At 34.6% G+C, this 22,830-nt stretch overlaps 1 protein-coding gene across 2 annotated transcripts; it reads left to right on the forward strand.

Moving 5' to 3' along the window:
• The first annotated feature begins 4,671 nt into the window (after window positions 1-4,671).
• LOC104105276 (topless-related protein 3-like) lies at window positions 4,672-22,130 on the forward strand. Of its 2 annotated transcripts, XM_009613532.4 has the most exons (25): window positions 4,672-4,974; window positions 6,094-6,273; window positions 6,374-6,487; window positions 9,070-9,228; window positions 9,890-10,064; window positions 10,165-10,294; window positions 15,291-15,406; window positions 15,516-15,651; window positions 15,799-15,908; window positions 16,403-16,472; window positions 16,546-16,619; window positions 16,725-16,817; window positions 16,930-17,022; window positions 17,854-17,981; window positions 18,112-18,346; window positions 18,523-18,690; window positions 18,775-18,858; window positions 19,193-19,342; window positions 19,423-19,533; window positions 19,619-19,798; window positions 19,882-20,010; window positions 20,098-20,193; window positions 20,778-20,960; window positions 21,035-21,210; window positions 21,735-22,130. In XM_009613532.4, the coding sequence occupies exons 1-25, from the start codon at window positions 4,895-4,897 to the stop codon at window positions 21,952-21,954; spliced, it is 3,390 nt and encodes a 1,129-aa protein (XP_009611827.1). In that variant the 5' UTR covers window positions 4,672-4,894; the 3' UTR covers window positions 21,955-22,130. The 2 variants fall into 2 exon arrangements, with proteins under 2 accessions (XP_009611827.1, XP_009611828.1); XM_009613533.4 differs by lacking the exon at window positions 18,775-18,858.
• The last annotated feature ends 700 nt before the right edge of the window (window positions 22,131-22,830 follow it).

The following is a 22,830-nucleotide window of genomic DNA, read 5'->3' on the forward strand; positions in this document are numbered from 1 at the left end:
CCTAACCCAACCCGCTAGGTAAGCCAATAACAGTAAACAAAATCTAATAATAATGATAAGAGTCAAAAAGTAAAATAATTGAATTTTATACAATTGTTTCAAGGACTGGTAGTACAAGTCATGAGCTTCTAAGACTTAGAATTTACTAAGATGGTACAAAATAAATACATCATATGTTCGAGATATACATAAACGGATTTACAAATCTAAAGCTACCAAGAACAAGAGGCAGCGATAATCAGAACACAAGTACAACTTCAATGCCAGCTCCTGCCATACACAACAACATCAGTTCCAAGATCTGCACGCAAGGTGCATAAGTATATTATGAGTACAACCGACCCCATGTACTCAATAAGTAACAAACCTAACCTTAGGTTGAAAGCAATGACGAGCTCGGAAGAAGGTTAGTGTCCAACACTAATAGCCAATAACAACCCATAATAATATAATGAAGGCAGTACAAGTAATAACTCAAAATATATTATGCTCAGCTCGTTCACAGTTACGAAAAAGTAGATATGCTTTCCAGGTATAACAGTAAATTTCAAATCTTGCCACTAAAAATCAACTGAACATGAGTTTATCAAAAGAACTGTATTTCCAATTCACAACATCAAATAAGAATTTTCGCTTACCATTTACCATGAGAAAAGTGTATCTTTATGCCTACATGTCAATATACATGTCAAATCATCAATTATCATATATTGTCTAGCATGAGAAATATAGGTATCTATGCCTACATTTCAAATGTACATGTCAAATCATGAATGTCACAGTACTGTCTAGCATAAGAAAAATGCACCTCTATGCCTACATGCCAATTATGCATGTCAAATGAATGATTTTACGGTGATATCCCCAGATACTCTTACCCTCAACATACTCAAGCTGTTTGTCTCAAATACCCACTTCATCACACACACACACAATCCATTAGATCCAAATCATTCTAAAACCTCCCCGAAACGAAACTAACCATCCGCACAAGTTATAAAATCACAAACACATATACGGAAAGCTTCAAAAGGAAAAATGGGGCTCACATATACAAAATAGTCAGTCGGATCGTTACATTATTTCTATTTTAGATGAGTTTCCTGAAGATACGGACCACCGATGGATGTACATCAAATGGATTCTTCCATTAATATGTAGGCATATATAACTGCTATGGCTAAGTATATCAAGCAGTTGACCTTAGACAATGTACAAAGTGAGTCACAATCAACCTGTAATTTTTGTGGGATGGACTACCCCGCACATGAGTGCCAAGCTTTTGCTGCAGAGGAAGATATAAATATTGTGAAAAATTTCAATATAGGCGATTAACATGAGTAAAAACAATTTCAATTCCTGCAGCAGAGTCCTCCTGATGTTTTATGGAGTTCATCAAGTGGTTATTTAAATGCATGACAACAAAATAATTCAAAACCACAAGGACTTATACCTCTAGGCTTCCAAAACCAACATAGGAAACAATATTAGCCTCAACAGTCTAATGGGTCAAGCTTGGAGGACCTTATGAAGACATTCGTTAAAAAGGATGAAGAGAAAATTGACAATCAAATGTGGTCATCCGAAACTTAGAAAAGGAAGTCGGGCAGCTTGCTAAAATGATTTCTGAAAGAGCCCCAAGAACTCTTTCAAGTGACACTGAATGTACTCCTTGTGGAGATGATATCATTCTATACTATTTTTGATGTAGCACGAGCTTATTTCTATAGTGTATTTTTGTGCTCGTCAACATTCAACTTGAGGGATAACATATCCGAGTAAAATCAATTTGCGCTGCCTAGAAGGGCTTTTTATTTTATTAAAATGGTCACTATCAAATCGTGTAAATAGATTTTTTTGTATTTCCAGAATGATCTTGATCCGAAAGCGAATCTTCTTTTTAGATATTGCTACTTTTGCAATGCCGGGTTAAACTGAGTAGTCCTTGTGTACTTATTGTTTATCTCCATATAGTATAGTCACCCCAGGGTTCGAGTTGAAGTATGAAAGCTCGGGCATTAATTTTATTATTTGAGTACCTTATCACAGTTAGTTAATCTTTTACTCTAGTGGATTGATCTTTTCTCCGTCTGATTCCTAAAAGAAAGTATAGGAGACGAGAAGCATATAGATGAAAATGACTAACTTTTTCAGTGAGACATCTTTGATCCTTCGATGAATGATTATTATTCTGAAATGTTGCCGAGGCTCAGTATTGTCATCATCTTAGCTAGCTATGACTATCATCTAAACATGCTAGTACAGTAAAAAAAAAAATGTACAAACTGCTAGAGATCCTTCAGAAGTAGTAGCGCTTCAAGTGAGTGATGCTCCGGGTGGATTGAAGTCATTTTCCTTCCATTGTTTCGAGCTGATAAACTCTCTTGCTTCCAATTTCACTGATTCGATATGGACCTTTCCAATTAAGACTAAGTTTTCCAATATCGGGCTCCTAGTTTTCGAGGAATTATTTCTGAATAATATAGTTTATTGATATTACTAAGGTTGAAATAAAAGTACAGTAATTGATAACTTGCTAAATATGATCTTTTTTTACATAAACTGTAAAGAAAAGTCAGTATTGCCCCTAAACTATTTGAAATGGGATAACTTTGCCCGCCATTTTATTATTGACACAAAAATACCCTTATCATTAATCAAATAGCTCGAACATACCCTCGCCGCAGCCAAGTACATCCTCCGTCTTAATTTATATGGCGGTGTTTCATTGAAAATATAGTTTAAGAAAGTAAAAACACTTTTAAAACATGTCGTCTAAAACTAATTATATACATTTGTGTTGTTATAAATCATCTTCTTATAGATAAAACTGAAAGTTTAAAGTTAAATTATTTCGAAATAAGAAAGTATGACATCCTTGTTGAAATAGACTAAAAAGGAAGACATGACACATAAATTGAAATAGCGGGAGAAGCTAAAAAATGTCATTCCCACTAATAGTTGCTTCAGCTAGTATGGAAACGGGCCAATATTGTCACTAAATACTTGAAATGGGACAATTTTATCCTTCGTCCGAGAAAACTTATAAGTATATGATATTTACTTGAAACCGATAAATTTATAATACATGTCTTCGCATACTCTATCACTAAATCTTAGTTCTATAGTATATATTCTCACCTTAAATTTATGACTTAGTCATGATAAATTAGTATAGTCTGGTATAAAAATTGGGTGCTGATGAAAATTTACCCCATCTATTTCCTACATTTAGGCCCCGTTTGTCTATAATTTTTTATTCCTCTTTTTCAATTTTTTTTTCCAAAAAAGTTTTTATCCATAAAACTTTGTAAGTTTTTGAAATATTTTTGAAAATGAGTTTTTCAAAAACCAAAAAGCGATTTTCAGCGCTTTTTTAAAATTTTCAGAATTGTTTTTTCCTCACTCACAAAATTGCAATATTTTTCAAGTGAAATGCATGTTCAAACATAACTTCAAATTCCAAATACAAATTTTCAACTTAACTGCAAATACCAATTTTTTAAAAAATTATAATTTTTATGTCCAAAACGCTTACTTAGTCAATATCATCCCAAAATTTTGGAACCAATAAAATTGAACCTCTAGTCATTTTTAACATATTATAAAATCGTTCATTTGTATTCTTGGCCCTCCACGTATCCCCTTCGTTGGCTTGGAGGCAGATTTGATCAAAGATATAACAATAGAATTAATTATAGTCGAAAATTCAAATTCAAATTCAAATGAATATATGAATTATGTCTCAAGGTAGATCTTTTTTATTTTTGATTTATTAAGTTGTTTTTTCCTGAACCAACCTGTGATAATGACTAGTTGAAAATTGTAGACCCGTGGATGAAGCCTTAACCCAAGTCTAAGTAAGACAAGAAATAAAGGGACCCATGTTATCTTGTGAAGTGTGTAGACGCGCTGTTCCTTTAGCATTCATTCCATCTTCAAACAAACTCATTTGTTCTGACACCAGTCCGCCCCACACTTTGGTTCAGGACTCCAAAATAAGAGAAAGTGCGAGATATTAATATTATCGTGATTATTGCGAGATATCGCGATAGGAACTTATAGCTTGTTTGGTCAAATTTTTTTAAATAAAAACACTTTGTTTTAAAAAATATATTATTTTTTTTTAAAATTGAATTGTTTGGCCAAGCTTTTAAAGAAAAAAAAGTATTTTTGAGTAAAAACAGAAATAATTTTGAAAAGCAAAAAAAAATAACTTTTTTAAAAGCACTCTTGAGAAAAATATAATTAGAAATAATTTTTAAAAGTTTGGTCAAATATTAATTGCTGCTCATAAGTATATTTTTCAAATAAGTTAGTCAAACACAAACTACTTCTTATCAAAAGTACTTATAAAAAAAAATACTTTAAAAAATAATAATTTTCAAAATAAACTAATTTTTATGATATGGCCAAACCCGCTATTAATGAAGCCGAAAGCGACATAGCAGACCGCCTCATCAAATCGAAAAACACACGAAACAAATGCACGACCGGACGTAACTCAAGCTCAATACAAAGTCCATTTAAATTCTCCCTTTCAAATCCGCAAACTCCACCGTTTCATGCACTTATATAAGCAGAATTCCATATACGAAAGCTAAATGTACTTATCGGTGATAGGATCACACTCTTATCATCGATAAGCTCGGCTTCACGCATCGAAGATAGCGAGACCAAGAAGTCCTCCCCCACATTACCATTTCCCCTACAAATAGAGAAACTTCGCCTTTTAACTTTCTCTTTGCTTTATCTTTCTCTCTCTTCTTGCTTTCGCAGCCATTGAATTCAAGCTTTCTGAGGGGGTTCTCATAACTGAATGAAACCCTAGAAATTCTCGCGAGTCGGTGGTGGCTGTGCTTTTCCATTCCTGGTTTTCAGTTGATTTGCTAAAATGTCTTCTCTGAGCAGAGAATTGGTGTTTCTCATACTTCAGTTCTTAGAGGAGGAAAAATTTAAGGACTCTGTTCACAGGTAAACTTTTCTTATGTATATTTTACATAAACGCTTGTTCTTCTTTTTCCTCGAAATTTTACATTTTATTTTTGCCAGTTTCTAATTTTATTGGAAATTGAAACAGGGATGAAAAAAATTCTGGAGCTTAGTTTTTTAAGACTGTTAAGAATCATGTTATATGCGTGTTTTATAGTTTTTACTCTGTTCTGGTGAAGGGAGACACCTATAGATAGAAAGAATATACTTTTTTTGCTCGAAAAGAAATGAGAAAAGGTATTATAACTTAATTTTTAATACTATTCAGGAAATTTATCCCAAAAAGGGAAAAAATAAGAGTCAGTTAAATTAGCTTGTTGTACTGTGAAGTTTACCCTATAAGATTTTTGCGCCTTTCTTTTTTTTTTTTTTTCCTCTCTCTCGCTCTGTTTTCCATTTCTTAAAATTTAATTTAAAAAACATGGACGGTGTGGGGTTAGTGTGATCGATAGAATGTGTTTTCCATTTCTCTCGCTTTTATGTTTCTAGGGAATGATGTTACTGAAAACGTTAAGCTCAAAAAAAGTTAACTTTATGGGCGGGCTAAATTTTGTGTGTTCGGTGACAGAATTCTTTTTTGCAAAAAATGATAGTTGAAAAATGACTTATTTTTTAGGAAATATCTTCGCAGAATATGTTTTACGTGTTTAGCTGCAGAGTGAAAACCTTTTCCCCAAAAAAACATCCATCAATGATTGTTATTAATGTTAGCAAATCAGATAGTGTTTTAATAAATGTTTTGATCATTAAAAATTGATAATAATGTCTGTATTGGTTGGAGAACTGATATGAATATAACTACCACCAAAAAGATTGTTCCCTTTTTTGTGGAAGTTGTTTTCCTTAGAAAATACTGACAATCAAACACTAGAAAGTCGTACCAAACACACTCCATTGTAAAAGGAGCTCGAATGTTTCATTTTCCTCCTTGTCATAAATTTATAAGTTTGAGATAAGAGCCAAACATGGAATACATTTTTGATTTTACCTTTATTCATAAAAAAGCCAAACGTGCGAGATGCATGTTTGTTTACGTGCACAACGGATCATTCTTCATGTTGCATTGTTTATTCACACCAAAATGTATCCCCATGTTTACAGGCTTGAACAAGAATCAGGGTTTTTCTTCAATCTGAAATACTTTGAGGAGAAAGTCCATGCGGGTGAATGGGATGAAGTTGAGAAGTACTTGTCTGGGTTTACAAAAGTGGATGACAACCGATACTCCATGAAAATATTTTTTGAAATAAGAAAACAGAAGTATCTTGAAGCTCTTGACAGGTATGTTAGATGACTGCACTGATAGGGTTAATTCTCTGCTCAGGATGGGTATGATTTGGATTTTTTTCCTTCCGTTTTGGGTGTAATTCTTTTATTTCAGACAAGACAAGGCAAAGGCAGTGGAGATTCTTGTGAATGATTTGAAGGTGTTCTCTACATTCAACGAGGACCTTTATAAAGAGATCACTAACCTCTTGACACTCAACAATTTCAGGTAGCTGTATTTCAATTCATTACATAGAAGAAATATCCTCCGTAGTATGTCAAAACAAGAGGCCTCATTTCCTTTTTAAGCAGCTTATAGTAGATTTTGATGAGACAGTGAGCGGTCATCGCTGGGAAACCCTTAGAGGTCGTTTGGTAGGATGCATGAGGTAAAATAATGCATGCATTAACTTTGTGTATTAGTAATACTTTGTTTTGGTACACTTTTTAAGCATATGCATTAGTTATGCAAGCATTAGTTATACACCCTATTTGGTATTATCCTATGCATAACTAATGCATAAGAAATCATGGTATTAACAATGCAATGAGTTTTAATGCATACATTAACTTAGTTAAAGACAAAATTGTCCTTCAAAATTTATGCTTGATTAAAATATGCTATTATATTAATGCAAGTTTGAAATAATCCAAGAAAGTGAGAAATAAAATTATATCCCTAGTAAATAAATAAATACTTAGCATATTTTCTTTTTTATAAATAAATATTAAGTTCTATACTACAATATAGGTAGACAAATCAAATAATTTTTTTAAGCCTTTTTCATATAAAAACATTCCACAACATATGTTTCTTTTAAGAAGATAACGTGATGGACTGGTTATGAGGGTATTTTTGTAAACAAACAATTCTTTTAGAAATCGTGCAATGCTTTAATACATCAAACCAAACAATAGATAAGAAATATGTCAGCATAACTAATGTCAGCATAACTAATACCAACATTACTAATACACTCTATTCAACATTATTCTTATACACTCTACCAAACGACCCCTTAGAGTCTTGGGATTGATTACTGTTTTCTCAGGAAATTACAATATTCGGTGAAGGTAGCTTTATAATAATTGAAGTCTATCGCAGTGTGTTGATTATCAGTAGTACAATAAATTAGAGAATCTCGATTAGTGGAGGTTATTGTAGTAATCTCACCTTTTTTTTGGGGTTTCCAACCCGGTGTCCGTTGTTCGGTACCCGCTTTGCGATCGACTAATCTAGATTCGCGCCAGGAAGTTTCATTTTTGGGGTAAAGCGCTCCCTACCAAAGGCGATTCCTTTGGTTAAGGATGGAGGAGTACTTACCACCCCCAAAACAACATTTGGTGGTAATCTCACTTTGTTAACTACCCATTATTAAGTCCAAAATGTTGAAAGGAGATCAAGATAATCCAAAACCCCACTTTGATGGAGGATAAATAGCTCCACTTAGATGCATATCTTTCTTTTCAAACTGAGGATTACATATTACTGATAGAATCTTATCAAATATTCAAAATGTTTAAATGCTCTCTGTCAATACCTGTGGGTGGGTAAGCATGGCATAGAGCTACGAGTTCTGGCTTCACCGGGGAAAGTAATGCATGGAAGCTGTATGATTGGTAATGCCATAATATGGCTCCTTGTTCTAATGTTCTTCCAAGGTCCACCTGTCGAAACTTGTCAATTCTGCTGGTTTAGGTCAAGAGCTAGTTATATGATCTTGACAGTTAGATTGACCTCTGCACAAGCAAGCAAGACAAGATTTTTCCCAGTGATGGACATATTCTAAGTTCTGAATCCGACATGTTTCATCCCATGAGTAACCAAAGTAGGACTTTCAGTTGCGAGGTCCATTACCTCTACAGTGAGGCAAATGTCTTGGTGCACTGGAACTACTGTTGGAATTTATCATTACCCTATCATGCACACCTCAATTTACTTACTATATTTGATCAAAATGTCAATTTTTTAAAAAGAAGAAACTGAAGCTAAGAAAGCAGAAGCGTATTTTGGGAAAAAAGAAAAAACTTGAAATGAATAAATTACTAAATTCTGGCAAAACTCATCTCAGTATTAAAGGAATAATGGACTCCTAAGTGCAGGAGGCTAAATTCTGCTCTCTCTACTTCCTTAATGAATAATAAATCAGTAAGTGTTTTAATCATAAAATTATAAAAGTGTCCTATCTCATCTCTAGTGCTAAATTTGCTTAGCTTAGTGTAAATGGTTCTTTTCCATTTTTGGCTTTACAGATAAGTTCAATAAATTTCTTATTCCTATGTGGAATTTACTTTTTGGAGGTTAGTATACCATCTCTATTAAAGAAATAAGTAAAATCCCATAGAAGCTACAGAATATTCATGACCACCATTCTAACTTTCTTTTGTGAAACAAAAATATCTTTCCCAGTCAATGTTGAATATATCCATTTAATTTAGATGGAAAGAGTAACAAATGTAGGAAAGTTTGTGTTTCCACATGCATAATCGTACATTTCTATAATCTAAAGTTTCTAGAATATTACGTTTAGCTTTCCCTCTGAGAAACTTGGAAAATAAGTTTTTGAGTTTTTTTCCTGTACTAGAAACTGCATATTTTGATAAGTTGTTGATTGTTGGTATTTCATCTTAAGCTTATAAGTTTTCAGTCCACGAGGAGTCCAGAATAAATGGTTCATGGAAAAGATTATTTTGATATCTGTAGATTGTTTCTTTTTGCTTAAGGTTTACTCTTTCCTGAATATCTTTGTTAGTTTGGGTTTATTAAGTTAAGTAGTCTTCTGGTTGACTGGTTGCATTTTTCTTTTTCAGAGAGAATGAGCAGCTTTCCAAGTATGGTGACACCAAGACAGCACGTAGCATAATGTTGATAGAGTTGAAAAAATTGATTGAAGCAAATCCTCTTTTCCGGGATAAGCTCGTTTTCCCTACATTAAAATCATCAAGATTGCGTACCTTGATCAATCAGAGGTGAAGTTCTTTTTAACCAATTGGTTGGTTGTATAGTATCAGTTTTTAGGTTTCTGTGATTTCTCCATTCTTTTCCTTCATTTTCGTCACCTAACCAAGCAAACCGAGTAATCTTATCTCCCCCTTGACTGCTTGAATATGTGCTTCCCTGTATAAACTGCATTTAATCTTTATATTAGGTTCACTTCTCTTTTACTCCAGCAGAGGATCAAATCATGCTTGGGGGCTCATTTTGTTAGCATGGGTGCTCTTTGCATTCTCCTAATCTTAGCTTCTTTCTTTATTTTCTTTTAAAAAGAAATTTGTTAGTCACTGGTTAGTTTTGTTGACATTTTTGAGTTGTAGGCTTCTTCAATTATTAGGTATAATATGGGGAAATAGGTGCCACTCTGGATATGAATGATGTATTTACCTACCACTAGTGCTACTTTATTGAAAAAGGAAGAGACTCATAGAATGGCAAAGGCAAATAGAGCTTTTGCACATTTTCGTTAATCCATAAATAGGATCTATACATCTTGATTGGAAAAGAAACTCTAACTTAGATTCCTATCTGCTCACATGTAGTTTTCTTGAGATTCAGCTTGTTGCTGTTCATCTTCCCAATTATGCTCGTCCATTGTGTTTTGAGATTTGAAGTTCTATCTGGCACTTTCTGCAGCCTGAACTGGCAGCACCAGCTCTGTAAGAACCCAAGGCCGAACCCAGACATCAAGACCTTGTTTACAGATCATACATGCAATCCTCAGAATGGGGCGCTTGCACCCGCACCTGTTAATCTACCTGCTGCTGCAGTTGCAAAACCTACCGCATATACATCGCTCGGGGCGCATGGGGTATGGTTCTTTTGGTTGCAGAATCTATTTTTATTTGATGATCTTGTCTTTGCTTATCTCACTTGATTGTATCTACACTATTTTCATCTCTTGCTTGTAGCCATTTCCACCCACGGCAGCAGCTGCAAATGCTAATGTTTTGGCTGGTTGGATGGCAAATGCTGCTGCATCTTCATCTGTTCAAGCAGCTGTTGTGACAGCATCATCACTGCCTGTTCCTCCGAACCAAGGTATGAGTTCTAAGTAGAGTTGGTATTAGGAATAGCGTAGTTGTTTATTTCTTGAATGACTACGATTATGTCTTCCCTTTGGCGGCACTTCTGGTAATGCTTTTTTAACAGCTTTTAAAGGTTTATAGAATGAATCATTCTTTCATGATGCCAAAAAGCAGAAAGTAAAATGACCTTCTGTTTCTTCTGAATATGTTTGACCTTCTGATAACAAGTAGAGTGGGTCCGAAGTGGGAAAGGAATCGAAGATGTAAGAGGGAAGTGGAGAATACAAATTGAAGGGTGTTATCATAAAGCCATAGGAGGAAAACATGTGCTGTGAATATTTGTTGGGACTTCCAAAATAGATGCTTTTGATGTTTGATTCCTCTTCATTTCAAAAAAGGAATAAAAGGTCTTGCGAAAGATAATTTTTGAAAGCATAGTGTAAGATAAGGGTGGCATGTGGGCCGGTTAGGACCGGGCCCGGCCCAGGACCGCAAGCCCAAATGAGCAGTGGGCCTAAACGGTTCTAACCGGATAGGACCGGGACCGTGGGGAGGTGGGCTGGGTAGTGGGCCGGTCCCATAGGAGAGACCCGCGAGACCGGGACCGGCTGAGAAGTGGGCCGGTTCAAGCGGTCCTAAACGCCTATCCGGGCCCAAGGGCTAATCTTTTTTTAAAAAAAAATCTGTCACATTATAGCCTTTATGGCATATAAAATATGGCCGTTTTACCTGCCAACCTGCCAAAATAGCCGTTCGGCTATTTATAAAATAGCCATTTAACCCCAACTTTGTTTTAACCCCAATTTTTTTATAATTACACTTTTTCTTATATATATAGCTTATAGATATATATATATATATATATATATATATATATATACTATACTATATATACATCTTAAGATATGTATATATATTGAATATAGCTTATATATATATACTATACTATACTATATATATATATATATATAATAAGTGTATAGTATAGTATAGTATAGTATATATATATAAGCTATATTCAATATATATACATATCTTAAGATGTATATATAGTATAGTATGTATATATATATATATATATATATACTATACTATAGTATAGTATAGTATATATATAGTATACTATACTATACTATATATATATATATACTATACTATATATATATATATATATATATACATCTTAAGATATGTATATATATTGAATATAGCTTATATCTATACTATATATATACTATACTATATATGTATATATATATATATATATATATATATATATACTAAGTATATAGCATATATCTTAAGATGTATATATAGTATAGTATATATTTATATATATCGAATATAGCTTATATATATACTATATATACATCTTAAGATATGTATATATATCGAATAAATCGAATATATAGTATAGTATAGTATATATATAAGCTATATATATATATATATATATATATATATATATATATATATATATATATATATCGAATATAAGTGTATATATATCTTAAGCTGTATATATAGTATAATATAATATTTACTATACTATACTATATATATATATATAAGCTATATTCGATTTATATACATTGTAAGTTATATATATAGTATAGTATAGATTTACCAATCAGCATGAGACAGTTCGTACTCTACTTAATGGTTTTAGATGTAGGACCTTAAGTGAATTCAGATGGTATAAAGACACCTTTATGAGTAGAGTTATGGAGTTACCAGAAAATAAGTACGACCATTGGAAAGCTAAGTTTATAGATGGCCTTCCCTCATTATTTGCTGAAAGAGTTAGAAAGACTCTAAGAGGTAGCTTTGGTGAAATTCCGTACAAAGATTATACCTATGGTAAGTTGATAGGGATTTGCACACAGGAAGGGTTAAACCTGTGCAATGAGTTAAAATTATCTAGACAGCTTAAGATGGATAAGCTTAAGGAAAGAAACCAATTAGGAGACTTTTGCACCCAGTTCGGTTTACCCGAGACTTCTACTCATAAGAAGAAGAAACACAAGTATCATAGATACCCTAACCCAGACAGTCCTTATAATAAAAAGAGATCTAGATATAGATCCAAAGAAGAGCGTGATGCTAAGAAAGCCCATCGCAAGTCCACTAGATTTACCAAAAATAGGTCTAAGCGTGATCTTGCTGATATCAAGTGTTATAAATGTGGAAAATTTGGCCATATAGCTCCAAATTGTAAGCTTCAAAAGCTGAAAACCTTAGAACTAGACAATGAGTTACGTGATAAGGTTTATGGGCTGTTATACACTTTTGGATCAGAATCTGATTATTATTATTCTGAGTCAGAATCTGAAGCTGAAATAGATTTACTTGATTTATCTGATAGTGATAAAAATATTGATAATACTTGTGCAGCTTGCAAAGGTAATACATGTACCTGTGATGATAATGAATTTTATAAATTGCAATCTCAGTTCCAAGATTTGAACATGAAAACTATTACATCTGATAATGCAATAGAACTTTTAAAAGAAGTTACTGATGATAAACTTCATGAAAAAATTATAAATTTGGCTGCAAGAACTAGTTCAAGTTCTTCAAAACCTTTTGAAAACTCATAAATGGACTCCAGAAGTTGGATTCACCGAGGAACAAATTCCTTGTTTATACAAGACATTTTATAACAATTTCTGGGATAAACTAATGAAAAAGGATCCCAAAACAAAGACGTTATACGGCCAAGAACTCTTGGACTCCATCAAAACAAAAATCCAAGAATATTCCAGCAACCCTCAAAAGGAGAAGGTTGATGATAGTTCAGTTCGGCATATTGCCAGAAAAATCTCCTTTCAAGAAGGGGACAAAGAAGAAATGATCAACGACTACTTGGAAGAATTAAAAAGAAATTTGCTTCGTTCTATCAATCAGTATGAGAAATCAGACACTTCAATGCAAAGTGAGACCAGCAACGATGATATCGCAGATGATTCCCAACCTATTGAATCAGAGAAGATATTATCTGATGAAGCCTTACAAGAGGCGGAAGAATTCCTCCGCAAAATGAAAGAGATGGAAAAGCGACCAGCACAGTAAAGCCCCCGGACCCCACTGCATAGTGAAGCCGCCGGACCCAGCCGCTGGACCCCACTCAACAGTAGATAAACTGTTTCAACAGTAGAAACAATGTTCATCAACAATAGAAACACTGTTCATCAACAGTAGAACACTGTTTGCACAGTAGAAACACTGTACAGGGACCCATGTGGGACCCTATTTTACTGTTCATAGATTCTTTTTCTTTTCTATTTAAACGATTCATTCTTTCAGAGAAGGGAGGCAGAAGCCAAACCCCTCTCTCTAAAATATCTCTCTCTCAATTGTAATTAGAAGTTTGAAGTTTGTAATCGAAGTTACAGATTATGGATGGTTTGATAAACTTTCTTCAAAACAACTAGTTAATCGAAGTTTGTTATTAGAACAATTTATGATTATGGATGGTTTGATAAACTTTCTTCAAAACAACTAGTTAAAACTACTGAGCAATCTTTAGCTTTAAACTCTTCTGAACAGACTATTCGTTTGTTAAACAAGCATGATTTAGATTTATATAAAAATCAGTATAATTATCTGCATGTTGGTATGGTTCAAATTGCTTTTAAGCCATTAACCCTTAAAGGGTTACCAAAGACGTTTTTGGCTGCTCTCAAAGATGCTAGAAATCTTAATTTTAGACAGTCTCTGATGGGTTCTATTGAATCTACTGTGGCCTACGGTCCAGTATATTTTAATACTCAACCCAATCTTCAATTATCTCTATCTGATGTTAATATACTTGATGCCTTGACATTAAATGTGAAAACGCATGGCTATAATTATGCACTTGGTTCTGAACTTATATGTTTATCGTATAGAATTAATTTTAAATTACTATCTACGTTAAACCCTAGATGTAAATTATATGATACATCTGATCAGAGTATATTAGTGGAAACAAATTTTGCAAAGTCTAAGGTCACCACGAGGAGACCTATTAAGTGGGAAGAAATTAATTTCCCAACTACTTGGATTTTGGATTCGGTTATATCCCCTAGTCAGATTACTAATGCTGTCAGTAATACGGAATATTCTCATATTACTCAAAATCCGGATGGTAGGATTTGCATTCAATTTGATGAAAATAGTTCCACTTATAATAGGCAGTCATTTTCTAATAATAGACTTTTGCCTGCTATTAGTCCTGTTAAGATGGTATCAGAGCCTAGGAACTTTCATGGTATATATGAGATAGATATGAAATATTCGACATAGATATGATTTTGTTTCTATGAATTTGGGAGAAACTAGTATGAAAAATACCAGATTAGAAGAGGTAGATATACCTCAAAATCTTGATTTGTTGAACAAATGGACAATTCCTAAAGTCCCTATTAGAACAATTTATGATTATGGATGGTTTGATAAACTTTCTTCAAAACAACTAGTTAAGACTACTGAGCAATTATATATATATATATATATATATATATATATATATATAGTATATATAGTATAGTATAATATATATATTATAACGCATTGCTTTGAATATCTCTTTATAATATTTTTGTCTTTAAATTTGAATTAAAAAATTTAGGTGACAATTCTATAATATAATTTACTAGGAATTGCCTTAGATATTTTTATTACCATTGTTTTTCTCTAACTTTTATAAAAAAAATTTAAAAATAAAAAGTATCCGTTAGGCCCACTTAGGCCCGGGACCGGCCCACTTAACCCGGGACCGTTAGTTCGTGGTCCCGGTCCCGGGCCGGTTCCAACAAGAAGCCCGCGAATTCCGGGACCGCTTAGGACCGGCCCGCCTAGAACCGGCTCACTTAGGACCGGGCCCGGCTCACATGCCACCCTTAGTGTAAGACGATGGACTGGATGCAATACCAGTCAAGCAAACAATCAATACAACTATTAATATTTGGTAAATAAGAGATAATATTTCCAATTTTATTGACTAATATACTCTTTCGTCTCAATAGTTTCAATTTTGAAGCGGCCAATCACACCTCCTGCTACATTGGGCATGGTTGAGTATCAAAGTGCCGATCACGAGCAATTAATGAAACGTTTACGACCTACACAGTCTGTTGAGGAGGTAATAGTAAATGTTTCTTCAATAAATATTTGCTTTATGTGCTGAAATTTATTCCTCAAAGATCATAGTTATTCTTTTTATGGATTATTTTTAACTTCTTTCCTTCTAGGTTACATATCCTATGGTTCGTCAGCAAGCATCCTGGTCCCTTGATGACTTGCCAAGGACAGTAGCTTTTACTCTGCATCAAGGATCCTCAGTTACTAGCATGGATTTTCATCCTTCTCATCATACATTGTTGCTAGGTACAGTAATATTTAAGTTTATGATATCCATGTATTAGAGCTATACGTCTCCTTGGGCCAATGTCACTTATACCAGCAGTAATAAAAATAATTCATATTTATCAAAGATATCGTTTGTTATCTAATTTATGGTGTGTGCTGAAACAGTTGGCTCCAATAGTGGTGAAATAATACTTTGGGAAGTTGGAATGCGGGAAAAGTTGGTCTTGAAGGCATTCAAGATATGGGATATTCAAGCTTGTACATTGACATTTCAGGTCAGTAAATAAGGCATTGTTTAAAGAGGAAAAAACCAGCATTATCTTTCTCTTCAGCTACTAGGTTGTTTTTCAGTTTGGTGTGTAGTAGTTACTTAAATGATTCTTTAGTTTCTCAACATTTTGTAATAATTGAAAAACTGGTCTATGCGCAATTATGTACTCCCTCCGTTTTAGTTTAAATGACACACTTTCCTTATTAGTCCGTTCCAAAATGAATGGCACATTTTTTTATTTAGAAACAATTTAACTTTAAACGTTTCATTTTACCACTTTACCCTTAATGAGAAGCTTTTATAGCCACACAATTATTATGGTCCCACAAAACCGTTGCCCCTTAGGCTTTTGAGAACCACATGTTTCAATAGTCATCTTCTTTTTTCTTAAACTTTGTGCCAAGTCAAACTGCATCGTCTAAATTGAATTGGAGGGAGTAGTAGTTATAAGTATAAGAGTTCTTCAGAGTCTTTTCTCATATCTCAGAGTTTTGACAGGCTTCTGCTGCCAAAGATGCACCATTTTCTGTAACCCGTGTTGCATGGAGTCCAGATGGGACTTTCGTTGGTATGTGATCCTGGCTGGATCTTGTATCAGTATATGTCTTGAGGTTGTTCTTAAATTTTCTGTTGCATTTCAGGAGTTGCATTTTCAAAGCACTTGGTCCATCTGTATGCCATTAGCGGGAAGCGTGATTTACGGCAGCATTTGGAGGTAGATAATCTTTTTATTTTTTTTGTGGGGTTAATTCTGAGCAGTATACTGTAGTGCACTATAAAAGTTGTAACTTTAATATGACCTGCTCTCTTGTGTTTGAAGATGGATGCCCATGCTGGGGGTGTGAATGACTTAGCATTTGCTTATAACAAGCAGTTATGTGTAGTAACGTGTGGAGATGATAAGTTGATAAAGGTAATATCCAGATCTTCTTTGTCTGCTGGAATCTATTTTCTTCTGTCACTGTGAATTCTTTTTCAGTCACCATGATTCTTTCAGGAAATGCTGAATGTAAAATTTGAAACAGGTGTGGGATATTACTGGAAGAAAGTTGTTTAATTTTGAAGGACATGAAGCTCCTGTATACTCAATATGCCCTCATCAAAAAGAGAATATTCAGGTACATACATGGAAAGGAAATGACATATATGGAGCAAGCTTATTATCATTTTTCATTGCTTCAGGAGAAAACAATGTTGCTAACCCCTTTCCTCGGATTTGGAAAATATTGGGAGATGCAGTTTGAAAAAATGAATGATCTGTTTGCTTCCTTTTGCTCTACCAAATGTGTTTTGGCTTTTTACCTTGCTATATGGAGTAGTTTTAAATGGAAATATCATGTTGAGGTCCCTTTCAGTTTAAACATTGATTTGTCAGCTGCTACCATTTACGTTCTATCTAGGTCCTTTGCTGGAAGAACTAGCTGAAAATGTTTGCATTAGAAACAGGAAATATAGGCACCAAGCTACCAAGTAACCAACAAAATTCTCTCAGCGGAAACTGATAACTTGCATGTCATTTATGGCTTATCACTTCTTAAATTTAGCAAAATAAGTAATGGGATTACTCAATTGCTGCCTTGCTGGGATATTCACAGATAGTGAAGCATTCGTCAAACATAAAATGTTTAGTTATGACGTTGAACCCGCTTAGAAACTCTACCAGATTTACCCATAGGCCATATATGTGTGAGAAATCCATCGTGGTAGATTTGGAGATTTAACATTATGATCTGTACATGTTGCCAGCAATATTGAATGTGCACTTGACCTAATAGGTTATATAATTTTTTGTTGTAGACTGATATGATGTATACCGTTATATCTTTGCAACTGTTTATAATGGGAAAGATGTAGCTATTCTTTGTACGTTTCAGAGGTGTTTATTGTCTTCATGTTGTTTGTCGGCATTGCATGCTTTAATAACATTTTCTGTATGCCTCTATGTGCAGTTCATATTTTCAACTGCTATAGATGGAAAAATAAAAGCTTGGCTGTATGATAATTTGGGATCTAGAGTTGACTATGATGCTCCTGGTCATTGGTGTACAACTATGCTTTACAGTGCTGATGGAAGCAGGTAAGTTTTGTTTCTACGCAATGGTTGTACATTTATAATCTTTATTTATTGTCTACTGTCTTTACAAGTATTCCTGTTTCAGAATGATTTTCTCTATCTATTCCTTGATGGTGAATTTTCATACTTGTAGATTGTTCTCGTGTGGAACTGGCAAAGAAGGAGATTCTTTTCTTGTAGAATGGAATGAAAGTGAAGGAGCCATAAAGAGAACATATACTGGGTTTAGGAAGAAATCCGCTGGTGTTGTGCAGTTTGACACTACTCAAAATCACTTTTTGGCTGTCGGTGAAGATAGTCAGATAAAATTTTGGGACATGGACAACATTAACATTCTTACAAGTACAGATGCTGATGGTGGTCTCCCGGTCAGTGCTTGTGCCACCCTTCAAGTGCAATTTTAAGCTTCCTCTCTAACCCCCAACCAGGAAAAAAAGAAGAGAATATAAGAGAAATGAAACCCATAACACCTTCCCCCAGAAAATTAATTTATAAGAGGAAATTTCCTCTTAAGATAGCTGAAAGTATGGTGTTTTATGTGCAGAGTCTTCCACGCTTGAGATTCAACAAGGAGGGCAATCTTCTTGTTGTTACTACTGCTGACAATGGGATTAAGATTCTTGCAAATGCTGCTGGTATGAGGTCCTTAAGGGCAGTTGAAGCCCCACCCTTTGAAGCACTAAGATCTCCCGTTGAAGCAGCTGCAATTAAGGTAATAATTGTTTATCTGCTTTTCCGGATTGCCGCAAGAATATTGTTTTATGAGATCCAAAGAGATCTTTGTTCTTTTAAGCAGGTGTCAGGTTGTTCTGTTCTAAATGTTGCACCAGTCAATTGTAAAGTGGAAAGAACCTCTCCTGTCAGGCCTTCTCCTATGCTTGTATGTCACATATCTAATTTTTTTCCCAGTTTCTAAATATATACTTATCGTAGAAATAACTGTACAAGTGATAGTACTATGATCTAGAGAGAGATCTTAGTTTCGGTTAATTTTCTAGAATCACAAGAGGTTGGTAACAGTTTACTCTTCTATCCAGCATTGGAATTTAATCTTTAATGGTCAAATTTTTGGTAATAAATTTTCTTGATGATCAAAGTCACTTACATGCACCATATTATAATTTGGAAACCTTGTCATTTTATGTCTTTTATAATGCATCTTACTGAATTGAATCCTTGAAGAGATCTTAATTATGTCCTCTTTCCTTTTGCAGAACAGAGTTGATTCTGTTCCCAGAAGCATGGAGAAACCAAGAACATTGGATGACATTTCTGATAAGACCAAGCCACACTTGACTGAAATTCTAGATAAAGATCAATGCAGGGTTATTAGCATGCCGGAGAGCCTAGAATCCGGTAACAAGGTGCCTCAACTAATTCACCTGCAGCTCCTCCTCAGTGTGACTCACTTGACTGGATGCTTTAACCACTTTCTTTGTTGTAGGTTGCAAGGCTTCTTTATACCAACTCTGGTGTTGGCATCCTGTCACTTGGATCAAATGGTATTCAGAAATTATGGAAGTGGGCACGCAATGAACAAAATCCAAGTGGGAAGGTAATAAAGTTTATCTGAAAAGTCTTAGGTTTGATTAGTTTCACAATGTTTATGAATAAATTTCTGAAATTTGTGGGGTCTCAAGGCCACTGCTAATGTTATTCCACAACATTGGCAACCAAACAGTGGTCTTCTTATGACTAATGATGTCTCAGGTGTTAATCTTGAAGAGGCGGTTCCTTGCATAGCCCTCTCAAAGAATGACTCTTATGTAATGTCAGCTGCTGGTGGAAAAGTTTCATTGTTCAACATGATGACATTTAAGGTAGGTGGAAAAAGGTAGTTTTCTTCATATTAATATTTCATTCAAGTGGTATGGTATGTCATTGTGATATCAACGGGATGCAGGTAATGACAACTTTCATGTCGCCTCCGCCTGCCTCAACTTTCTTAGCATTCCATCCTCAAGATAACAACATTATTGCCATCGGTATGGAGGATTCCACAATTAATATATACAACGTTAGGGTGGATGAGGTATCTTTTTCCATCAGTTTAAATATTTTATTGACATCTATGTGTTGCTTAGATGACCCATATTTGATGTTATTGAATACACCACAGGTAAAATCTAAACTGAAGGGCCATCAAAAGCGCATAACTGGTCTTGCATTCTCCACCAACCTCAACGTGTTGGTCTCATCAGGAGCTGATGCGCATGTGAGACTCAGTTTTCTTCCATTCAACATTTTGCTTTAATGCCTTGTGTTTTTCTTCATCTACCCATCGAAGTATGGATGAACAAGTAGAGCACCAACCCTTTTTTATTCAGTGCGGCATGTTCATTAGAAATCTCATAATCAATGTGTCCTGGATGGTAAAGTGATTTTGTCTACTATTCTGTCCGTTTTAATCATCCTACTTTTTGTTTTGGATTGCCCCCAAATTATGTTCACTTACATAAGAGGAAAAGCATCTCCCCGTCTTTCTTAAATGCCTTTTCAATATCATACTATAAAAGGTGTTATGGTTCCACCTTTATATTAAAAAAAAGTTTTAAGTTCTTAAATCTCGACGTTGTCACCCATTTTGAGGACTGGATTTAATAATGAATTTCAACTATTATCTTAATAACCTTGCTCGGATAAAACTGGCACATTTGGCCTTCCTCATATGTTAAGCATGCAGAATGAGCTGACGTATGGCCTATAGCCTGGAGTTACATACAGCTACCTATTTCTTTGTTGTCCAGTACAGAACTCTAGTATTGCATTGAGTACTAATGTGAAAAAAATCTATTGCAGCTATGTACATGGAGCATTGATACATGGGAAAAGAGAAAATCAGTTCCCATTCAGTTGCCTGCTGGTAAAGCATCTGCTGGTGATACTCGGGTACAATTTCACTCGGACCAAGTCCGCTTACTAGTATCCCATGAAACCCAATTAGGAATATATGATGCCTCTAAGATGGAAAGAATACGCCAGGTAAACCAGATGCCAAATATCATGGAATGTAGACACCTGTAGGTTTGTTTTCTCACAGATGCTGTTTGTTGCAGTGGGTTCCACAAGATGCTCTTTCGGCACCCATATCACATGCTGTGTACTCTTGCAACAGTCAACTAGTTTATGCTTCCTTCTGTGACGGTAACATTGGTGTGTTTGATGCTGATAGCCTTAGGCTAAAATGTCGTATTGCTCCCTCTGCATATTTATCTCAGGCCGTGTTGATTGGGTAAGAGCACATCTATTTGTCCAGAATATCTTCTGAACTAGACTTGAGCATTTTCATAGTGACTGGAATTTGTCTGATTTTAGTCCCAAAAATCCAAAATTTTATCGCATTTATTGGATCAACAATGCTTTTCGATTCATTCTAATCAATAAGGAGAAAAGACGAGCAGAGAGAGAGAGAGAGAGAGGTTTATTCCTTATATGCTTCTTTTTGTGTTTGGGGTACAGACACATACTGTAAGTCTCATAATCGACGACAGTGATTTACTTGGTCCATGGTTGCATTAATGCCTGTTACCTCCTTTGGCAAGAGCCTTCATCATTTCCAAGTAGTGTTACAACTTTCTTCCGTATCACTTGCTCATGTTGTTTCATCAGTGTCATTTTCTAGATGTTGCTAAAACATGTTACACTACCTTCCTGCAATGCGCAAAGTTGTGCGATACTCAAAACTTCCGTTCCTCATTGTCAGTAATGTAGTTGGTGCTAAAAGGAGTCATGACTAACCCTGTTTGTGTGTTTCAGAAGCCAAGCAGTGTATCCGCTGGTCATTGCAGCACATCCCCAGGAGCCAAACCAAATTGCAGTTGGGTTGTCTGATGGGATTGTCAAAGTGATTGAACCTTTGGAATCTGAAGGGAAATGGGGAGAAACTCCACCTGTTGATAATGGGATGTTGAATGGTAGGACAGCAGCAGCCTCATCAACCACTACCAACCATGTAGCTGAACAAGTTCAAAGATGAAACATATAGGAGTACTATATTTTTGTAATTGACATTCGTTCTCTGTATCTTATCTGTATAGGTTGTAGAGAATATAGGTTGTAGTTCATTCTCTGTTGTATCCTTTTATCAAAGATAAATGCACCTCTCGGAGACATGTGTATATCTTTATTAATATTAAGTTTTTCTTTAAAATATCAGAAAATTCTCTAATTTAGCAATTGGTCACTTGGTGAAAAGATAAAATTTCATCTAGTGTTTTTTTACTAATTGTTTGAACACTAGGTCGTGAAGAGAATAAGAACTTGCCCAGTGCAGACGTTTCAGTATTGTCAAGTAAGTGTCGTGCGTGGCTGACCCTTTCCAAAATTTCAATTCGGATATTGTTCACATCTACCCTCTGTTATACTATCGGGACATATCTATCCTTACCGTTAGCCAAACTTTTTAAAAATGCCCTCCACCCAACGTAAAGTCACAAATTAAAAAAAAATCTTTTTTTTTAAAACCCATTAATAATCCGTAAACTCCTTTTATTTAATGCACTTCTTCCTTACATATTAGTCATCTTCTTCGTAGTCATTTGTTGTACTCAAGAAGTGAGACATAAAAATTCCGACAACCATATATTCATTTATACAATGAGTCCCAATTCTTTTAATATCCTTATTATATGTTTATTATATTCTACCTTTTCCATTTTTCTTTTTTTTTTTCTTCTAACTTCTCTCTTTGTTTTTTTCACCATGTCGAACTGTACCAAGTATTCATCATGATTTTATTATATTCTACATTTTCCATTTTTTTTTCTTTTAACTTCTCTCTTTATTTTTTCCACCATGTCGAACTGTACTAAGTATTCATCATGATTTTCTTTCCACCATGACTTGAATGTTT

Source organism: Nicotiana tomentosiformis, chromosome 12 (genome assembly GCF_000390325.3).
Source record: "Nicotiana tomentosiformis chromosome 12, ASM39032v3, whole genome shotgun sequence".
Lineage (NCBI taxonomy): Eukaryota > Viridiplantae > Streptophyta > Magnoliopsida > Solanales > Solanaceae > Nicotiana > Nicotiana tomentosiformis.